The sequence below is a fragment of the Protomyctophum parallelum genome (assembly GCF_964188405.1).
Source record: "Protomyctophum parallelum genome assembly, chromosome: 2".
NCBI lineage: Eukaryota > Metazoa > Chordata > Actinopteri > Myctophiformes > Myctophidae > Protomyctophum > Protomyctophum parallelum.
This window is the reverse complement of record NC_139699.1, coordinates 12550146-12573720: the sequence shown is the minus strand read 5'-3', so window position 1 is coordinate 12573720 and position 23575 is coordinate 12550146. Positions and strand designations below refer to the sequence as shown.

Here is a 23575-nt window from a genome sequence, read left to right as displayed (position 1 = left end):
AGTCTAAATTAGTAGCTCATTGCTCAACACCAGTATAATTAAAGGCATTTGAAATGACATGAAAATGTAAATTTTCAGTATTCCAATTCAAAAATAGAAAAAAGTCAAGATTTCAATTTGAACATGAGCTTGTAGATCGGCTATTTTTGCTACGACAGCAATACTAACTGTCCTAGGCAGTTAGTGTGGAAATATAGTGGCCCTCTCCATCGTCAAAGTTGCCCACCCCTGATATAATGCATTTGGATGGCAAAAATGGCAGATCTTCTCCTCTCCTCTTCTCTCCTCCTCTTCTCTTCTCTTGTCCCCCCTCCACCCCCCTTCCCTCTCACTGTAGTAGGCTATATTCTTCCCTTTTTACATCCTTGATGATTTCCTTTTTCTTTTTTTTAGATAGAAGTGTATATTTCTAAATGTTCTGATGAATTTGAAATGGACCCTGTTAACAATTAATGCGTTATTTTATGGTGTCATCCACAGTTAACAGTTTTGGTATTAATTGAGTTGTGCTTTTATGCTTTCTGCATAGGCTACAATCAATCAATCAATCAATCAATCAATCAATCAACATAGGCTAAGGCTGGGACCGAGGCTATATGTGATGTACTGGTGGACATGCGTATTAGCTGTCTGCTGTCACGCCACGCAAGACTCAATTGAATTATTAAAGGAGTCTTTATTGCAGCTGCTTTTTGATAATCAAACGAAATTCTGACAGCATATTCTGTCAGACGAAAATTACATGCTGTTTAATATGCATAGGCTATTTTCTGGCATAATTATATTCTTGTCTGCCTTCTTTTAATCCGGCCTATTTGGGTCTGGAAATAATAAATAAATAACCATTCCACCTCTTATTACCTCGTCTCTTATTAAAAACAAAAAAAACAATATATATATATATATTTATTGTTTTTTTTTTTTTAATATATATATATGTATATATATTATATATATATATATATATATATATATATATATATATATATATATATAATATTGATCGTTGGAGATTGCGTATAGGAGTGTCTGCAGTGCATGCTCTTCCGTTTAAAAAGTGTTACAAATAAGTGTTTCGAACCTAATTGCTTGGGTTTAGTGTTAAACGAAAAAAACAACTGTTTTCCCCCGTTGTGGCGGGGGGGAGGGGGCAGCGTGGGCGGGCCCCATGACGATTATAAAAACATTTCGTCTCTGGTCTGCACGCACGCGATCCAATGGGAGGACCAGTGAGTCAGCTGGCAACTTTAGCCTCTGCATGTCTCTGCCGAGGAGAGGAGTCTGGAGTCTGCAGTCTGGATGTGATGTGAGGTTATAGCCTACTCCGGTTTGACTCCTCAGTTACGTTCATCATCACATCCATGGTTTTCCTGCCAATCCTCCAATAATGTACGAGAAGGAGGAAATGTTCATCCATCGGCAACAACGAAGCTCGCAACTTTGACATTTACTCAACTATACGCACGCTTCTGGAAAGTTCGAAAAGATGGAGCTGCAAAATAATTCGCTTAACTAGTAAATGTCAATAATATTTAATCATATGCAGTCCATGTGATGGGGAGAGTTACATGGTGTTGCCACTCTGTTGTTTTGCTGTCCATCCTTTGCTCGTGCCGTGCTGCTATCCTGGAGTCTATCTACTGGAACAGCTCAAATACAAGGTAGGACTGTCACTATTTATTGATTTACAAAAACGTTTTAACGTGAATATCTCTGATGTGTCATCACGCACTCCAAATTAAAGACATCTATATGAGGCCCTCAAATGTCTTTGCAAAACCCGTTTCGACAAGAATTAAGAATATACGTTATGTTTGGTTTGATTTGATATTTGCACTGTATTAATGAGAAAAAATACATGACCTAATAGCATATTTACAGGCCATATAGATGCTATTATATTACAGGTCTATGCTTGTTATAGTGGATATTTATCAATGTATCAATATTTAACAATGTGGTTCCTTATTCTGTGATATCCTGAATGTATCAGGCCAAAAACATGTTAATCAACATTCTCTTGTATTCCTCCACACCCCCCTCTCCCTCTCTCTCTCTCTCTCTCTCTCTCTCTCTCTCTCTCTCTCTCACACACACACACACACACACACACAAACACACACACACACACACACACACACACACACACACACAACACAACACAACACAACACAACACAACACACACACAAACACACACACACACACACACACACAGATTCACTCCAGGTCAGGGTCTGGTCCTCTTTCCTCAGATTGGAGACAAGATGGACATTGTCTGCCCCCGTGTCGGGGCGGGGGAGGAGGAGTTCCATCGCGTGTACCTGGTGACTCGGGGTCAGATGCAGAGGTGCATCGTTGACAAGAAGGACGCACCTCTCCTCAGCTGCGATAAGCCTCACAGAGACGTGAAGTTCACCTTTAAGTTCCAGGAGTTCAGCCCGAACCTCTGGGGTTTGGAGTTCCTCAAGGGAAGGGACTATTTTATTACCTGTGAGTTATGCTCTGTTTCACAGCTACAAGTTATAGATTTAGATGGGGCGACTGTGGCTCAAGAGGTAGAGCAGGTCGTCCAATGATCCATGGGTCGGCGGTTCGAATCCCGGCTCCTCCTGGCTACATGTCGAAGTGTCCTTGGGCAAGACACTGAACCCCAAATTGCTCCCGAATCCGATGTACCTTGCATGGCTTCCACCGCAATCGGTGTATGAATGTGTGTGTGAATGGGTGAATGTAATGCACAATCTATGTAAAGCGCCTTGGATAAAGGCGCTATATAAAATGCATCATTTACCATTTAGATTTTCTAATATCCATCTACTTATTTTGTGTACCTGAATGTGCAATATTGTCTTGCTTGCAGCCTATACACAAGGAAGAGCATTTGAATCTAGGCTATTATTTCTTTTTCCAGCCATCGTCTTTTGTTCCCTCCAGTTTTATTAGTTCAGACAAGACTGTGACCCTTGCTGTGGGGTCAATGTTGCTTAGCAAGAATCTTAATGCCAAGTGTTGCGTGAAAGATAAAGAGCAAGTCTTACTGTGTATGGTAAAAAATCCTCAGTGTTCATTTAACTCAGAGAGGGTCCAAATGGAACCAAGTTGTGCATTTGTACACTCTTTGAGTTATTGCCAGTCATATACGGTACCTCGTTCTGTTCTCGACAACACTGCAAATGAGGGCAACCTCGATGTCTCTCCAGGATAAATAAACTAAAGGTTTGAATGAATGTTCTGACAGCACACATCTCATTCTGATGGGGCATTCATGAGCTAGTACGCGGCAGTGGGATTCACTCTGATGGGGCATTCAAGAGCTTACATGCCCCAAATCACACAAGGCTCTTACAGCATCAGGCAGATTCCATGTGAGCCTAAAGCACAATGTCACTTGTAGACAGAGAGACATTGTTATGTGACCTAAATGGTTCTAATAAGTGTGTGTGTGTGTGTGTGTGTGTGTGTGTGTGTGTGTGTGTGTGTGTGTGTGTGTGTGTGTGTGTGTGTGTGCGTGCGTGCGTGCGCGTGCGTGCGTGCGTGCGTGCGTGCGTGCGTGCGTGCCTGCGTGCGTGCGTGCGTGCGTGCGTGATGTGTTACAATTTAGTAATTCAAATGCTTCAAGTAAAGGCGGCTTTGAGCATTTTTGCATATTTTAACCCTTGCTGAAGTTATGATGTGTGTTTAGGCTATAGTGTTGTTATATAGTGTTATAGTGTTGCATTGCATGATGCTGTGAGAGAATTATTTTCTGGATCATTGAAAGATATTCAGAAGGAAAATGAAATGATCTTGAATGAGTACTGCTTTACAAATTCAATTCATTCTCTCTCTCTCTCTCAGCCACATCTACAGGCACTTCGCAAGGTCTGGATAATACTAATGGTGGGGTTTGTAGAACCAAATCCATGAAGCTGGTACTAAGAGTGGGCCAGAGTAAGTGTGCGTGTGTGTGTGTGTGTGTGTGTGTGTGTGTGTGTGTGTGTGTGTGTGTGTGTGTGTGTGTGTGTGTGTGTGTGTGTGTGTGTGTGTGTGTGTGTGTGTGTGTGTGTGTGTGTGTGTGTGTGTGTGTGTGTGTGTGTGTGTGTATGTATGTGTGTGTGTGTGCGAGAAAGAATGATGTATTGTAGAGAGAGAGAGAGAGAGACTAAAACAAGTGAAATAAGAGTCAGAAAGAGATTATTATTTTAATTTGGGCTAATGTGTTCATCCCAATGGAAGGGAAACCTTTGTTAGTCCTGTGGGGGAAATGCAGTTTCAGCCTCACCGACCCAGCTGATGGCTGCTCATGTCATGGTCCTGATGAGCATTCAGGTTTGGGGGCACATTATAGGGGACGCTTCATGGCACAACCTCTCTACTCACTAAGCTACGGCCTCATAGTGGCTCTTTCTGAAAGCAAGCCGGCAGCAGAATAGAAATTGTTCATCTGAGCTAAAGTATCACATTAGAATTTGGTGGTCTGGTGTCCTGCTATAGTTTCATTCTTAATATTGACTGTAGCTGAGCAGCCATAGCCGAGGAGGGAATCATCCTCATGTAGAGAGGCTATTCTTATGAATAATTCAAATTGTTGGCAGTTTAACACCATCACTTTGATATAGCATTATTTAAATATTCTTGTGTATTCACAATTTGATCTAGATACCAATGTGTATAGAAGGCATGCCCTTCTGTAATACAAATCCATGATGTCGTGAGTAAGCCCACTAACAAATTAACAATGGTGTGAAAGTGGAATAGGATAGATATTGGATGGACACACCACAGGTACAAGAAAGACGTTCTTTATTGAGAATTCTGACAAGTTGTCAGAAGAAGTCTTTCTTGTACCTGTGGTGTGCGGGCTCCATCCAATATCTACTGAAGTTTCTTTAGCCCAGCACCCAGCCTGTCGATGTGCGTATTCTACGTCCGCTCAAAGTGGAATAGGATGACATAGTGGGATGGTGTGAATTAACATTATGACTAACATTTAGTTGTTATTATAATCTTGGCTGTGCATTAACCATCCTGTCTTTATTGCAGGTTCTTCTGATCCACCCTCAGAGCCCAAGGAGTCTCCCACCAGATTCCCACCCAAACAGCCAAAGTTAAAGGTCAAAGAATCCCCCACAAGAACACATGATGGGAAAAGCAATAATGGTATGTAATGGAGAAAGAACAATCAGAATGCATAGGTTTTAGTGCCTGCATGTGCACTTGCTATTTGAGGACAACTGTAATTTTACATCTAGTGGGTTTGACACTCAATTACTATCTATGAAATATAATGACATGTTATCTTGAAGATCAGTTCTTGTCAGCAAGCTACACTGTTGTGATGTGATGTTGAACCTAACACAGGGTAAACTCACCACATTGTGAGCTTGTAGATCTGCTATTTTTTCTTTTTGGAATAGCGAAAATATGGTTATGAAAATAAGCTAACAATGTGTTGAAATTCGATACGTTGACCTTGTATTTCAGCAAATCTCAGTATACTTTTGAAAGATTTATTATTTGAATATTATGTGAATGTAATTACCTATAATAAATAACATGATCTGTTGTCTGCATGTTGTCACTCACAGGGGAAGACGCCTCTGTCCCCAGTGATGGTACTGGACCAGGGTTATTCATAGGGATCATTTCTGGCGGTATAGTGTTGGTCCTAGTCATCATAGTTCTGTTGTTTATGTTGTGGAAGTGCCACCAGCGGCGCTGTGTTCCTAACGTCCAGCAGTCTGCCTCCATGTCCCTCAACACGTTGGCTGGGCCAAAGCGGGACAGTGTCACCACCAGTGACAATAACTTTTCGGACCGCACCCCACCCCGGGTGTCTGGCAGCATGTTCTGTCGTCATTACGAACCTGTGAACAGTGACTATGGGCCCCCTGTCTACATAGTTCAGGAGATACCAACACAGAGTCCTACAAACATCTACTACAAGGTTTAATGGCGCTGTTTCCAGTGGCATGGTCTTTATAGTCACAATCTTCTCGTTTAGGCCTGACGTCGACATTTTTACGATTTTTCAAAAATAGCAGACCTACAAGTTCATAGCGATCTGCTATTTTTCAATAGCTAAATTATAACATAATGTTTAAAACACCAAAAGGGGTTCCCGCCCAAAATGGGTTAAATATATCCTCGCACCAGCCTACATACAAATTATTAATTTTACATTAGGCTGGTGGAGATTTTCCAGTACCTAGTACATAGAGAACGAGCTCTCAATACACAGAATACATTGTGAAGTTTCATGTCAGATATTTGCATGATACAATTAAGGTTTCTATTTATTTACTTTGTGAGAGTGAGTGACTTCACTGACTTACTGACTGATAAGTCAGTACTGTAAGTCAGTCAGAAGATTTTATTTATGAAATAAGCTGCTATATGGCAGCTCACTTTGCCAATTTTGTACAGAGAATATGTTTTCTTTTTATAAATGTATCCTTTAAAGTTATTTCTCTATGAGAGAGAAGGGTTCTCTATTACAGTGGTTCCCAAACTTTTTAGCTCGAGACCCAAAAGAGAAATTTAACGTTTGCCCGGGACCCAAACTATGAGAATATGTTTCATGCCTCTTCATCCACGTCATGTTTGTCAGCTTCATGAGCTGTCTCGACCACCAGGGGGCCACTGCTGGTTCAAATAACAAGTTACAAGAAATGCTTGACTTGGTCTAACTTCTTACATGATATTGAGGAGAAAGTACATTTTAAACCTGCAAGTATCAACTCAAATTATTTTGATTAAAATTAGTTTTCTTTTGGTTTGTAGTGAACAGACACTCTCAAATCAACTCCTCTTCCTGTGTCATCCTGTCATAACAAACAGGAGGAGCATATGTTTTGATAGGCTGCTTATTATTACAGATTCAGGTGATATATCCTACCTGTAGTTACCTCCTCACATCTATCTATAAATGCACCAAGTCTGTCTGTCTGTCTGTCTGTACGTACGCACATGTCTGTAATCCACGTAACTCGAGAACCGTTCGCCCCACCGTCTATCAAATTCGACACACGCGTTCCACACCCCCACAGGGAGTGCAGTGCCCTGTGTCGAGTCGGTCGTACCCACAGTTGTCCAGAACCGCCCCAAAAAGGCCTCTGCCTGGGCTCTGGACAGGGCCTCTGCCCACTACCCAGGGTCCAACTCCATCTATGGGGCTGGCCTGTTCTGACATCACAACACTCCATATTTGGGCATGCCTGACACAGAACTCCAAAAGGGACACAGAGAGACAGTTACAGAAATCTCCATATATGGGCATAAAAGAGACACAGACAGATGGGTACAACGGGTACTCTGACACGGGTACAACGGGTACTCTGACACGGGTACAACGGGTACTCTGACACGGGTACAACCGTGTCAGAGTACTGTTACCGACTCAGTGCTCTACAGCCAGGCACCGGTCTAGTCTTGTCAATTTGTACTACCAGACTACACTCAATTGTGTTTAATTCTACAAAATTCTTGATCACTTTGTGCAATCTATAAAATAGCTGTGAGCATAACAAATTTGATTGACTGTGACTCTGAAACATTAAAGAACTAAGTCATTGCGTGTGTTTTTCCACCCCCATGCTTGAAGTCCATACTGGCTCCTGTGAGATGTTTTTGTGCTGTGTGTAGCTTCACAGTTGAATGGACCGTGGTAAGGCGAGGTGAGTTCAGTTGACCTTTAGGTCACAGAGAGACAATGGCTTCTATAGGAAGAACAAAACAGAACCCCCAGGCTCCTGGCCGCGACCCCGTCTTTCCTACCCAGTTTTGCACCAGTGAGGGGTGGGAGGGGATCGGCAGGGGGGCAAGGTGACGGCCCTAGTTACAGTTAGATGAGTCCTGCATTTGATGGCACTTTTTGGCCACATATTATGATTTTATATGCTACTACTGGCTATATTATTTTACTTATATTGACCAATGTAGTAGGCTAGCCTATATGTAAGGTTTAACCTTGTCAGATAATCCCCACATAGCATAAACTTACGAGGAATTTGAAGTTTCAACACCAAACTAGTAGTTGTGAATTAGCAAACTGGACAAGTTTTTATTTGTGTTGTTTCATAAGCCTTCGTCTGCCTTCAGTGCCTTGACTTCTGCGTGTGTGTGTGGGTCTGTGTGTGTGTGCGTGTGTGCGCGCGTGTGTGTGTGTGTGCTGACTGCTGCAGGCCCGGTGTGGGCTATAGCCCCTCCCACCCCTCACTGGTGTGAAACTGGGTAGGAAAAACGGGGTCGCCTCCTGAGGCCCCTGTTGTGGGAGGGGCCTCGCCATGGTAGGACATAGAGAAATGGGGCAGAAGTAGTAGCATCACCAAGGGGATGTTCTGTACTATTTTGCGTCCATGGGCTTGACTGCATGTCTCAACCAGCTCCCTAAAATAGTCTTTAAACTTTAAAGTATCACACGTTCTCAGGTGTTGCCTTTTCAGTTGTGTTTTACAGTCCACACACAGAAAACAAGACTTTGTAAAAGCCTAATTCTCGCATAGCATATTCTTTCATAATATGTTTTCTATGAGAAACAAAGTGCCACAAATATGCAATATTGATTCATTTTCCTAAACCAAACTGATCACGCTTTCAACATAATTGAGAGTGAGGCCGTGAGGGGGTGAGGTGACTGAGGTCTCATAAGGACATGCAGCTATAAGCTGTGAGTGTGACCCCATGGGAAGATGTGTGGTCTACAACCTCCCTTGTCCTGCACCCACCCCCCACCACACTTCCAGAGGAACTATAGCTTTGTGTGGGGGGTTGGGAGTTACAATGGAAAAGTGAGCTTTCCTACTCAACAGTGAGTGCTGTCCAAGAAGAAAGACCCTAAGAACTGGATATTGCTGTCAATAAACGCATGACATGAACCCTATAGCGTCCTGAAAATAGTTGAACATTTGTATCAGATCTACAAGCTCACATTGTGGAATTATGTACTAATGAGATTTAGGGGGGAAAGGAGGGGTCCAAGTACAGACCCCTTGGGGACCCCGGTCAACAAAGTTTAAGTGTTTAAACTAGATTGTGTTGTGTTCTCTTATCATTGTTCAAATGCATCAATGACTGGCAAAAGAGCAGTGTAAATCACCAACCTACTACATTTAAGTAGGCCTCATGCTGCCACCACCTTTGTCAGAAGGCATCCTAGCAAAATACATTTCAAAGACCAGTTTTTTTTAATTATCTGAAAACAAATACAATTATTCTCAATATTATATAAATAAATTACATTATTATATTACTTGCTTACTTAGTTTACTTACTTACTAACCACAGTAAGTTAATGCTTTTCAGTGGCTTTAAGTGTTTCCTTTTTCAGTTGTAAAGCTGATATCCTACTATACTTAGTTTGATAGTACCCTCTGCTGGCCAGCAAACATACTGTATCTCACTTATGAACAGTTGGTAGCATTCAACAGATTCCAGCAGAAGATCTGAGCCATATTATTCATCACTCATCACAATTAACATTTATGGTTTAACAAACAAGCAGCAAATTGTTTTTTCTTATGGACATAGGGCAATTTTTTTTAAACATACAGTAAAATACTCAGTGTTAATTTATCTGTTTGTGACTTTGAGATTGTGATTTTATTTGTACACCGTTAAAGTAATACTGAGGATTTTAGACTGGAGTGCACACACCTGTAGTACCTTTCAACACATCATTATGCATTATTGAAAACCATGGAAAACTGTGTCAAAGATTATGTCCCTTTACACAGATAAGGTCAAAACTGATGTTGAGTGTATCTCTAAAATCATTGAATGAGTTTTATTTATTTTATTCTCTTTGTTCATCTATCTTAGTTGTAATGAACATGAATTCAACTTCATACGCTGATTGTACAAGTACAAATGAGCCCGGACTTGGGCTTTTGGAAGTTGAAATCAGTGTTGTCACCTGACCAATGTGGTCAGATGGATGTGTGGGTGCAGTTATGTGAGAGAGACAATCAGAGGAAACTGACCAATGTGGTCAGATGGATGCGTGGTTTTGTGAAGTTAAGTTGAGCCAGCATTATATTGATGATGAAAGCACCACTGTAGTGTATGTACTGTATGTACAATATCTAACCATGACTATATTTATAAATGGATACATTTACACTGATTGATTGGTACATTGCTGTTTCAACAAGGAGTTTGGATTTGTATTAAATGTCCAATGTGCATACTGGGCAGTATTGCAGATTGGTCATTTTATGGGCTAATCTCGCAGCATAAAAATATCACTGCTGTCATTATTACCATATGGAAATCACATGTGGTGTTTCATTTTCTTATTCCACCATCTATACAGTATCAGTATGTGCCCAATTTCAGACCCACTGGATGAAGATATTGTAATAATGTGAAAATGGCATGAAAAGAGCTTCATTTTATCAAATGACTGTCAAGATCTTTAAAACCCTACAGCTGATAATTTTTACTTACCTTGAACAAAGTAGTGACACATGCAATAAACCCAAAAGAGCAAGTCTGAATGCTCCTGCCAAACATGATCTGAGGCATATTCTCCAGTCGGAATATTTACCGTAATCTAAATGACGCAAAAAAAATCCCGTTTATTTTGTAGATACTGTATAAATTTCAATAACTGGCAAGCAATGCACATGTGTGACATGTGAACAGTGATCAGTGACAGTGGAGAGCCTCATTTATTTTGCAATGGAGTTTCATATACTGTATAATTATGCACATGCATTTCAATGAATAATCAATCATTTTAAATAAACTTAATGTTCTGATGAAGCAATGAAACCACAGGCTTTAGTCTTTAGAACAGGTTTGGGTTGAGAGATAATTAATGTTCCAGTGCTCCACTGGTTAATATCACATCATGCATTTTGAAGATATCATCTACATTGCTTCCACCTCACAGTCAGTTTATTGCTTTGAATTATTGCAGTTTCTCACACATATCAACGAAATATAGATGAATTATATAATTACGTACATTTATATGTCATAATAACAACGTTCTTTCTCACAAACACATTGCAGTGCAGTTATTCATAGTTCAAAAATGTCATCTGAATTAAGCCTACTGAAAACAGCATGAAAATGAACAATGACAAAGTTAGGGAAATGGATTGGAATTAAATTGGTTGAACACCTTTTTAGTGGCAATCATTTTGAATGTTTATCTGATTATTATATCAAGTCAACTTTGGTTTTAGATTGTATCTTTGCACTATGCAAAGTGTTTATTAGTGGTTTAAAGTAACTAAGTACATTTACTTATTATTATTATAGAACATACAATAACCGCTTCAGCCCTAAATACATGTCAGCCATTTGAACATAGCCAATCGGATCTACAAGCTCACAATGTGTCGCATCATGACACCTTGTGAGCTATTAGATCTGCTATTTTCAAAAGATGTTTTATACATTTGAAAACTTGAAATGAGACATCCTGCACAATGAGTATTTTTACTTTTGGTACTTTACGTACATTTCAATCTGAGAACCCATGGTCAAAAATAAACGAAAAACAGCACCCTCTTTTCCTTGAATTTGACAGTCTGTCTCGAGAGACTTAAGCACATTTTGATGCCAATACTTTTGTACTTTCACTCAATAATTTAACGTAAGTAAAGTTTTTTAAGTAACAAAATGTAGTACTTTTCCCACCACGGGTGTTCAATACTTTAAGGATATGCATTGTTTAAATTCAATCTAAACATCTATGTGCATGTAAATACACTAAAAACTACACCTTATTAACTAACCATTATTTGTGTTATGCCTGCCAAATACCTGTAGGATACAAATGTGTGTGTGTTTTGTTTGTGTGTGTATATATATATATTATATATATATATATATATATATATATATATATATATATATCAAAAAGAGAAAAACCTTCCAAGGAAGGGACTGCACACTCCAGGGAACAGAGACGGACAACTTACTGCATCAACTTATTTATTAGCACATTATAACACACACACACACACACACACACACACACACACACACACACACACACACACACACACACACACACACACACACACACACACACACACACACACACACACACACACACACACACACACACACACACACACACACACACACACACACACACACACACATATATATATATATATATATATATATATATATATATATATATATAATTATTTTACACAAAATATACAGGTATCTACACACACACACACACACACACACACACACACACACACACACACACACACACACACACACACACACACACAGCAGTGATCTTTTCCCCCTCTTCTATGTATCTTCTGGTCATGGATTGGCTCTCTCTCTCTGGGCCGTGCGCTGTGCCTGGCAGGCAGACAGACAGACAGACAGACAGACAGACAGTCGAGACAGACAGGCAGCAGGGAGAGAGGGGTCGGATCGGAAGTACCGTAGTTTCTATATGCTAATCGCGGAGAGGAGTTGGGGGTTGTAGCTACATATTTACGTTCAGTGGGAGCCGCCCTTCATTCACCCACATGGTTACCAACTGCTCGTGTTCGCGCCACTTTCGTAATCCCTCCAGTGATTTTGCAAAAATATAGCGATAGTCTTCGTTTAATACGAGATCGCCTCGGATTTTATTTTTCCTTTTTATCCGTCGGTTGAAAAAAGTTTAGAGAACAGTTGGGTATATTTGTGTGTTTGTCGGTGGTGGAGAGTCCATGGCAGCCCATGCAAGTGAGCGAAGATGGTGGATTTCACTGGGTGAGTGTCTACTGAGCGCATGTTTATCGGCAAAGGAAGTCGATTTGTTGTGATATTTCTCTATTGTGTTAATGTAGAAATTGCATGCGGTTTGATCCGTGTTCCGCTTCTCCGTCATCGTGTTGGTTGTTATCATCCCGTAAACAATTTGTCCTTAACATAAAACGATGAGATAGGCTGACGATAATAAAAAGCGGTGTAACGTGAGGCGCATGGCAGCCCCCTCTGGTCCACCATTGAAGGGAATGAGGGAGATTTGAAACGCTTCTCTCTCTCTCGCTCTGCCGCTTTGGGGAACTCCACTTGAAACAAACCCCCGGCCTGTAATTAATGGTCACGTTCGCGTGCATCCGATCGTGGGTAAATACGGGAGAAGTAAGTTGTTGTTGTGTTTTAAATTCGCTGCTGTACTTTCGAGTGCATTGGTGTGTGAGTTAAAGTGCCCCCCCCAGAACAAAGCAGCAGCACATGGGGCAGCTGTAGGCCGCGCGCTTCTTTAGCTGTTTGAGGCTAGTTAAGCAGTTAAGTTATTATAATAACCTTCGTTTACATGTAACGGTGCGAAAATGTCGTGTTTTCACGCGGTGGAAGATGCGCGGACGCGTCTCGCGTCGACACCGTGATTGTGTTGATGATAACTCTTAGATTTTTGTCAAGCGAAAGAGGCTCGTGCGACGAAGTATAACAAATTAGCCCATTAGCTTAGCTAGCCCCCGATAACTTGTGGCTGTTATTCAGTGATGCTAACTGCTTGGTAGAACGTAAAACACATGGTCGGTCCGGGTGTCGAGCTCACCCTTTAGGGACGAATCAACCAGTACAATAAACTTAACAAGACAACTTCCACCGTGTTGGCCGCCGTGACCAAATGCACCTTTTGTCTTGCAGTCGTACTGTAGTTAGTTTGTTGTGGCTTTGGTTAACGTGAAATCGTTCCACAGCTCGGTGGCTAACAAACACGCTACCGTGTAAATGTGCTAGCCATCAAGCTATGTTTGCTAGCCTGTTAGCCCAACAAGTTAGCAAGCTCGTTGCCGCACTAAGAGGTAACATGCGCCGGGATCCCACCACACCATTGCCTTGGTTCAGGTTGACTAGTTTGGGTAGTGCTTATAACGAGAAAAGCGCTGGCTATTAAGACGTTTTCCCCTCACAAAGTTAATAATAATAATAGCTCGAATAGCTTTAGCTCAGTTAGCGAGCAGCCCGACCAGCGCAGGCTGCTGCTGCTGAAACGCTCCCAAGAAGCCCTAGTGTTCATTACATGGATGATAACACCGCTGCGGATTCACAACACAGTTTGTCTGTAAGGAACATTACTCGTATGTTTATTTTATTTAACACGCAACTCCCAATTCGAGTTTCATTTGAGTGGTTGTTTAATAGCGATTTATGCTAAAGGTTGGCGCACATCGAGGCGCCATGTTAAAAGACGATGGGGGAGGGGTGAACAACATTTCGGCCCAGTGTGCCGTTCTGCGCCTGCGCACTAGTGCTGCGGGGAACGCGGGCCACAAGCTGCGCAACTCATTCATGTTTTTTTCTTCTGAGTGACCTCGTGCTATTTGAATAATTAAACATTCTATTCATTTTTAAGCCGATTTAATTTCACATTTATATGATGATTGCATGTGCTTTAGTGAAAGTCTGATGTGTAAAATATACTATTTACAAGAGAGCAACTAGTTGGAAAATAAATCATGTACAACTAAAATATGACTATTTCAAACGAAATACAGGTCACTTATGTACTTGTGTAATGCGTTTCTTTTTTATTGGGTTGCAGGATACTCAAGACAGAAGAAATCTGGACGAGACAATGGCATCATGGAATTCATAAAGCTGTATTTGTTTTTTATTAAGAGTATCTTTCTCATGGTTGTTGGACTGTTACAAGTGTTGGATGCTATAAGTCTTGGTATTGTCAAAGTGCTTACAGTGCAGGTAGTACTATGTAATAACCTACTGCAGTGAAGGCACTTATAGCAATACCCTGACAATGATTTGCAGCTCTCTGGGATGTTCAGCTTTCTCATTTGAAGTACTGTCTTTGTGCTAAGGTGCATCTAGTGCAGATAGTGAAATAGACTAGCACCTACTGCCCTAAGTGCTCCTTCTGGCATAAGGGGCTGTGATATTCGCGACCTGATCAGATTGGTACTAATTTGGCATAAATTCTTGCAGTTCTCTGCTAGTTTTGCATAGTTGCACTACAAGAATAGATGAGTTGTGCAAATCTATGCAAAACTGATGGTGGCCTGCTTGCTCTCCACCAGTAAGAGATTTTTTTTTGGGATGGCTGGGTGTCACATGCGCACCCTGATTCTGTAGTTTTAAAATTATTCCATATTTCCCTGCATTTAAAACCATGATTCTTAGAATGTGCTCTACCTGATGGCCTCAAGTTTCAGCAGTGCTAAAGTGCTTATAGTGCAGGTAGTGTTTTTCTCCCATCTACTGCAATGTAAGCACTTGAAGTACTTCTAACTAAGTGCACCTTTTGTCTAGGTTGGGCTAACCAAAAAGAAGAAAACGAGTGAATAATGCGAGTGGCTCATTGTTGCTGGTCAGTTTTGCTGGTTTGCATTCCGCTTTAACTGATGCTGTGCAAATCCATGCAAAACTGACTAAGGTAATGACTTTCACACTCGAGGAGCTGTGTATATAGTTTTGATTTGGAAAGATGTTTTATTTATATATTTTTAGAGTGGATTTTACAAATACATACTTGTGGAGTGGATATCTGATGCATAGTGGTCCCATCCTACACAGGTAGGGATGAGTAGCAATGCTGTGTACCAGGAGGTATTGCACTTGTCCCGGCCTGTGCAGGAGAGGGGAGATAAAGCTGCACTTGAAAGGGAAAAAAACTGCTAAAACACGAGGTTTGCTTTGTGACAGTTGCTGTTGATGTGTTGTGAAATGTTGGAATTTCAATGTGAAACTACTTTAATCTTGGAGTTTAAAAATTGTATTAAAATTTCAAACTACATTTTCTTCTGGAAGTGATCATTTATGAACCAGTTTGTGCATACATGGATGTTTTATATATGTATTTTATTATACAAATATATACAATACTTTAGTTTTTTACTTGTGTATATGTGTAAAAGTTGACATTGGATGTGACTAAAGGTCTGAGAAATAACGTTGGGTCCGGTGTCACTGCATCCAGTGAAATGTTGCTGTATTGGAAGGACTACTAGATCTTCAAAATGTGAAGTGAAAGACGTTTAAGACATTCATTTCAGGCATAACTTCAGCAAAGTTGCTAGAAATTGATATTTTTTCTGACGGATCTACCTCAGAAGTTGCTTTGATTATTGAGGTTGTGTTCCCCGAGGAGAATTGGGTTGTTGCAGCCACAAAATGGACAAGGACAAACCGAAATTAAATGCAGGCCAGTGCAGTTTGATTGTATACACGATCCGTTTCTTAGTAGCACATTGACTACACGGATGCGCATGGCATTCGTTTGAAATACTGTATGTATCGGTCCCAGGATTACTTATCTGCGAAAAGTACCCAGGCTTTTATTTTTGTTCGGGTTTGGCTGTAACTAATGCATCGTTCAGTGGTACAAGTTGAATGTTTGGTAGCAAATTATTACATGTATAGGCAGACTGATCATTGATTTATTTAAATATGTATTAACAGTTTGCAGAATTACAGTACAATTCAAGCACAACTCGATACAAAGACTTAACTGTGAGTGGACGACCCAATAAAGCATTACACTTGTTTACAAGAGGGTCCGCTCCACATCCAACTCGGACTCCTTACAAGTCGTAGGCCTAAGTATTTAAATGGTATAAAATATTAAATATGTGGTTAAATTCGGTTACTTTATCCAAGACGTGTGAATTTGGTGTACAAACCTCTAAGCAAGAGTGGGCCTACAAAACTTTTAGATGAATTTGCTGTTCTGTGGCTGTAAAAATGTTTTACATTTGTAAGGGGAGTAAAACGGACCTTTGCTATTTCAAATGAAAGCTTAAACTGGGTATGTAGGCCTAGATACCACATGGCTTAAAATCACATTTTCTTTATATATGGGGCATTTACTTGGGACAATTCTGTTTAGTTAGATTACGGCTTCAGTGTAGTAGCTATGGGCCAAAGACATTCAATTTGTCTTTCGTCTCCTTCCATATTAAACATGCATTACAGCATTCTATGGTAATGCCTTGATGTATTGTAGCCATTTTATTATTTATTGATTATATTTTTCTGTAGGTATGTCTGCTATATCCCCCCCAAAACAAACAACATATGGAGTCTGGACACAGGGACCACAATGGAAATACGCCGTTTTTTGTCTTGTGTTTTATCCTTTTGGCAAAAGGACACATTTATTTGTCCGTGTATCGCATTTTCTGTCAATACAAATTATAAGCGTAATGTGACACCTGAAGCGCGCACTGGTTCATCCACTAGATGGCGCTATGGTGCTGCAGGCCAAGGAGACGAGGGTATTATTCACTATTCCAAAAGCCCACAGGTATGGAACCGCCTCAGAGTCACAGCTCGACCGGACCAATTTATTTGGAGAGCATGTCTGACGATGCACGAACTTTTCATATGACTGAAATGCAGAGATAGCGTACTGAAGAATCTGGGATACTTTCTTTAACCACTACTAGCCTATGGCGATCTGTGAAATCGGAAATGTGGGACTCACCTGACTCCTGAGTAGCACACGCTAAAGGAAATCATTATGGTTTGAAAGAGCTTCATCGTCTCGAAACCTATACACATTATTTTTTGTGTAAACCGGGATTTTATAATGGGGTTGCAAGAGTTGAACTACATTTTGTTCCTGGCTTGTTGTTGCACCGGATTAAGTTTTGGAAGCCCGACCAGCTGCGACGAAGTGCGCAAAGTTTTCCAGCTCAGGCAAATAGGACCGATTAAATTATTGCCTTTAAACCCCAAATCAGGTATGGTGGATTGAATTGCAAAAGTGCACCTTAGCGGCACTCGATGAGTTCGGCTAGGCTACTGTGATTTTTTTTATCCTATATTTTCCTGCTGCTAGCGAGGAGTTTCTTTGAGTAGATTGAAGAGTTACCTCTTACTGTACAATATAAATAACAATTTTGAAACCTATAGGGCTATAATTTATATAAACTTTATTTACAGACACTATAGGTCCAACATACAAAATATCCCCAATGCTTAATTCTGCCTTGCATTGCAGAATTAAGTATTAGGGCTATGAACCAGAGATTTACTATATTTTAAATAGCCCACATTTTGAATATGCTGTATACTCTTTTTATGGAATGGAAATGGAAGTCTGAAAGTTTGCATTTCAAAGTTCGAACCTTTCATATGTCACTGAGCGACTGATTTTGCTTGAAGGTGAATGTTGTCTTTCTGTCTTTATCCAGTGTAGTCTTGATGAATTTAACAAGGTGGACCCTCTTGTAAACAAGTGTAATGCTTTATTGGGTCGTCCACTCACAGTTAACAGTCGAGTTGAGTTGTGCTGGAAATGTACTGTAATTCTGCAAACTGTTAATACATATTTCAATCGATCAATCAAACGTCATCACATGTGCCAACATCCCCACAAGGCTGCATATGATTGACATTTCCATTCACCCATAACAGCAAATAAAATCTAACAGTGAACAGTCTAGAATCAGTATAAAGGCAAAAAGTAGTAGACCATCATTGTGGTGGGTGAGTGAGGTGAAGAAGAACAACAACTCTCTAGTCTAGTGCTTTGGAAGCAGAGGATACGTGGCTTGTACAGGAATAATCTTGTGTGAAATGAATCATTACACTTGCTGTTCATTCCACATAAAAAATACACCACATAGGCTACTAATGCTTAAAGGTGTAAGGAGTTCCTCCCTGTCCCCAGTTAACCCCTGGGGGTCAAAAAAACCTTAGGTTTCGTTTTTGACTCTCTATCCTGATTGGACGAAAGGCTGGATCCCACAGCCAAAAACGAAACCTAAGGTTTTTTGAGTGAAATCACTGAATATACCTTTAAACCTTTGTATTGAATGGGTGTTTTCTCATTCTGTATTACTATAGTTTTTTCCAGAGAAGGATGAGTGAAAAACAAGCTTTGGCAAGTGTCCATTGCCAATGACGGCTTAAATAAAGTCTGGGCTTTTTGGGAATATCTGGTTGATATGTGGTCGCATGCTGTCTAGCCTCTTCTCTTGGAAAGAAAAGCCATGCTGTAAAATATGCTGACTGCCAAACACAAGCCACTCCATTTTTACTTCATCACCCTTCCTCCGCTGCTGTGGGGAAACATATCTGACAGACTGAAAACCCTCAAATGCCTCTAAAACCTCTAAATATCCCCTTGCACAGGCCATCATCATCACTCCCAACATTCTCTACATGAAGTTACTTCATGTCTGGGTCTGGGATTTAAATCTGGACACTGTTGTGGCGGTGAAGTTGGAAAGGTGCTAGTGGGATCTCATTGTTTCAGATAGTTTTTGGTTTAGACTAGTCATTGGTTAGACCAGTCATTAGTCCTACAACTACAACCTACCTCAAACCCTCACCCTAAACCTAACCTCCCACGGGGCAGCACACCTAAACCTAACCGTAACCCATGTCTAACCAATCTAGTCTAAACTAAGTATGGCCTCCAGTGCAAACACAGGATATGAACCTGTGTCTTCTAGTCTAGTCTATAGGCAGTTCCTCTGCAACTGTACTACCCGGCTCTGGTGTTTACAGGCTGCCTTCCACTGGTTGTGACCTAAAAATCGCACTTGTGGCGTGCGTGAGTGCGTGCGTGTGTCAAGCCCTGCTTGTGTCAAGGCCTGTGTGTGTTTTAGGCTGCTCAACAGTGACAGTTTAGGTCACCCAGCAGTATTGCAGCTGTTCATACTCCAAACATAGTAGTGATCTGGATTAGTGGTTGCTCCCTCTTCAAAAGCCCATCATTTCTGCTTAAATCATAGTAGTTGTTGACTTATGTTTAGGCCCTAAAACATGTCAACAACTAGGCCTACTTCACCCTAAACTTTAGGGTGACCATCTTAAAATGCAACAATCTCCAACAGAGAGAGACCCAGTTTTCTGCCACTAGACTGAACATGTTACTCCAAAATGCCTTGAATCCTCTTGATTTCTTTGTGCCAGAAAAGCTGCAACGCAACCCCACAGGCAGCACATTACCCAACCTCCACGTGTTTGACCATGGAGGTTTATTGGTATGGGTGATATTTCCTATGAACACGCATCACCTGGTCTTTTTTTTGTAAATATAGCACTGATCATCACAATCCTCTGTCCACAGAAGGATTTAGGTGTAGCAACGGGGTTTTCCTGTGCTGTCAATCATAACAGCGTAAAGCCTTGATTCAATATGAGGTGAAAGCTGTGTGATAAAATACTCCTTTCTAGCCCTCTATCATTTTGAAAGCTATATATTATGGAGCTTGCTATTTGTTAACCCATTTTGACCTTTCTGAAAAACCCATGTTTCTATATGTCGGTGGTGCTCATTATTTCATCTCAAGGACCCCCAGAATTATATGTATTTGGCCACCGACCCCCATCTGAAAATATGTTGTTGCAGGGACCCCCCAGAAGCAAAGATTTTAGTTAAAAACTCGCTCTGTAACAATATATATATATATTAAAAGATTTCAGGCACATTTTCACTATTAAAAAAAAATAGCAGACCTACAAGTTTGTAGATCTGCTATTTTTCAATATCTAAAGCATAACATAATGCTTAAAACACCAAAAGGGATTCTCGCCCAAATAAACCAGCTGTCAATAGGGTATTAAATTCTTAGTTTTTATACCGTGTCTTAGCAGGTTTACTTCACATGCAAATAAATATTACTGAACTGATGATGAAGCTGGAATGCTTGTTGTAGTATTAACATGAACAAAATAGAAACATGCTTTTTTTCAACTTTTGTTTCCTTCACCAATGGTTGGGCACTACGAATATGTTGGACCACTTAGTCAGAACTACCCTGAGGCAAATAATTATAATAAACGGCATCCTGTTTAGGTGAAAACACAACAGCTAGGCCATATAGGCCTACTAGTCTGTCACCTTGAGAGAAAACGGTCTTTGATATTGACATGGAAACAGTATCTGGGGAGAGTTTAGGTTAAAAAAAGCAAGACCTGGGTTGCTTTTATGTTTCCTTATCTAGAAGAGTTGGAATTCCTCAACATGTGCCATCACCAGCTCCGTTCTCATTGAACCTCACATAGAGCTGATAATGTCTTTGGCAGCAGTTCTTTACACTTTGCCTCAGCATGTCTGAGGAGGAGTATTTTCAAACTTTTGCATCCCCTTTTAAGATGTTTTGATCGTCCCCTATGTGTGCAGATTGCTTACATTTCTATGCAGTGCAAAAAATCCGAAACATCACTTGGTGAGGTGATAACGTTCAGGTTTTGATATCCTCTCAAATCTGTCTGTTTTAGAGTTTCAGCACCTGCACGACTTGTTCAGACTTGTGCAATACTAAAAGCTTATGGTATACCCAGTCCATTGCAGTCCCAGTTTCAGTCTAGGACCTGATTTAGTTTGTATTCGTTTATATTCATATTTTATTTTATTTCCAATTCCACCGCTGTACAGAGTATACATTGTGCATAACTTTGTATACATTCAGCAATGGGAAATACATAGACACATATTCTCTGTTTGGCCATACAATGAAATCCTCATTGTTCATTTAATTCAAGATGGAACCATAAGGGTCCATTTGGTGCACTTTTTACACCGATAAATGAATGGGCTTTTACTGTTCAAAAATCCCAAAGCTATTCAATCAAAATATTCTATTCTATTTCTATTCTATGCATGACTCAATGGATTTGATTACCAATACAGACATTTACTCCATTTTGATGAATTGAACAAGGTCGTCCACTCACAGTCTTTGTATTGAGTTTGTGCTTGAAATGTACTGTAATTCTGCAAAATATTTCAATCAATCAATCCATCAAATTGTAAGAATCCATATGTGAACTCCTTTTGCAGCCTATTTAAACGGCCATGATGTTAATTGTTAATGTTAATTTGAACGTTCAACATTTATAATCAATATGTTTTCCCATATCGTTTATCAGACACATTCTTTGCCAATTGTTTTTATAATAACAGCTAGAACTTGACATACTGTGTCAATCTCATAACATAAGTGATTACCTTTCAGGGTCAGACCTGCAGGTATGCATGTCCAAGAACTTGACCTGCTGCACTAAAAAGATGGAGGAGAGGTACCAAGTGGCAGCCAGACGAGACCTGCAGAACGTTCTCCAGACCTCCAGTTCCAGCCTCAAGTTCCTCATCTCGCGCAACGTGGCTGCTTTTCAAGGTGAGGATTTATTTGTGTGTGTTTGCACATCACCGTTATGTGTTTGTACAAGTGCACGGCTGTTTATAAAGATAATTGCGTGTCCAGATGCTGTGTAGGTGTTTTGTATGTACTGTATGTCTGTCTGTCTGCCATCATGGTTTTAGGATCATTGTTGGTGTAGTTACTAGTCAGTCATTGGCCAGTCAGCTTGCGCGTGCACGTATGTATGCACACTTGCGTGTGCACGTGTGCGTGGTTATGTATGCACACTTGCGTGTGCACGTGTGCGTGGTTATGTATGCACACTTGCGTGCGCACGTGTGTGCAGTGATGCTACACTTCAGCACAGACAGAGCGGGTCTGTCTTCCTTCCAGGTCTGCCACTAACACTGATCATGAGATTAGATAGCTTGGCTGTGGTGGTTAGGAGCCCCAGGAGGTCTACTGTAGGGGGTGGTTAGGAGCCCCAGGAGGTCTACTGTAGGGGGTGGTTAGGAGCCCCAGGAGGTCTACTGTAGGGGTGGTTAGGAGCCCCAGGAGGTCTACTGTAGGGGTGGTTAGGAGCCCCAGGAGGTCTACTGTAGGTGGTGGATGAGCCTCAGGAGGTCTACTGTAGGGGTGGTTAGGAGCCCCAGGAGGTCTACTGTAGGGGTGGATGAGCCCCAGGAGGTCTACTGTAGGGGTGGATGAGGAGCCCCAGGAGGTCTACTGTAGGGGTGGATGAGCCCCAGGAGGTCTACTGTAGGGGTGGATGAGCCCCAGGAGGTCTACTGTAGGGGTGGAGGAGCCCCAGGAGGTCTACTGTAGGGGGTGGATGAGCCCCAGGAGGTCTACTGTAGGGGGTGGATGAGGAGCCCCAGGAGGTCTACTGTAGGGGGTGGATGAGCCCCAGGAGGTCTACTGTAGGGGTGGATGAGCCCCAGGAGGTCTACTGTAGGGGTGGATGAGCCCCAGGAGGTCTACTGTAGGGGGTGGATGAGCCCCAGGAGGTCTACTGTAGGGGTGGATGAGCCCCAGGAGGTCTACTGTAGGGGGTGGATGAGCCCCAGGAGATCTACTGTAGGGGGTGGTTAGGAGCCCCAGGAGGTCTACTGTAGGGGTGGATCAGCCCCAGGAGGTCTACTGTAGGGGTGGATGAGCCCCAGGAGGTCTACTGTAGGGGTGGATGAGCCCCAGGAGGTCTACTGTAGGGGTGGATGAGCCCCAGGAGGTCTACTGTAGGGGGTGGTTAGGAGCCCCAGGAGGTCTACTGTAGGGGGTGGTTAGGAGCCCCAGGAGGTCTACTGTAGGGGTGGATGAGCCCCAGGAGGTCTACTGTAAGGGTGGTTAGGAGCCCCAGGAGGTCTACTGTAGGGGTGGATGAGCCCCAGGAGGTCTACTGTAAGGGTGGTTAGGAGCCCCAGGAGGTCTACTGTAGGGGTGGAGGAGCCCCAGGAGGTCTACTGTAGGGGTGGATGAGCCCCAGGAGGTCTACTGTAGGGGTGGATGAGCCCCAGGAGGTCTACTGTAGGGGGTGGTTAGGAGCCCCAGGAGGTCTAC

At 41.6% G+C, this 23575-nt stretch overlaps 3 protein-coding genes across 3 annotated transcripts in view; all 3 read left to right on the top strand.

Annotated features, from left to right (window-relative positions):
• The window catches only part of tpp2 (tripeptidyl peptidase 2), a 301990-nt gene that overhangs the window by 155185 nt on the left and 123230 nt on the right, over positions 1-23575 (top strand). The gene's annotated exons all lie outside the window — the stretch shown is intronic.
• Positions 1537-5934, top strand: LOC310854923 (ephrin-B2a-like; the record flags this gene model as incomplete). The annotated part of the gene is made up of 5 exons (XM_083759685.1): positions 1537-1661; positions 2218-2492; positions 3840-3932; positions 5025-5141; positions 5570-5934. Exons 1-5 carry the CDS (start codon positions 1555-1557, stop codon positions 5932-5934), a joined length of 957 nt encoding a protein of 318 aa, XP_083615811.1. The 5' UTR covers positions 1537-1554.
• gpc5a (glypican 5a) overlaps positions 17426-23575 on the top strand; it is a gene marked incomplete at its 3' end in the record, with an annotated part of 130920 nt that continues 124770 nt past the window's right edge. The window contains exons 1-2 of the mRNA XM_083759190.1: positions 17426-17662; positions 21893-22054. Coding sequence (XP_083615316.1) covers positions 17509-17662; positions 21893-22054 — 316 coding nt within the window. The 5' untranslated portion in view covers positions 17426-17508. The remainder of the gene's footprint in view (positions 17663-21892; positions 22055-23575) is intronic.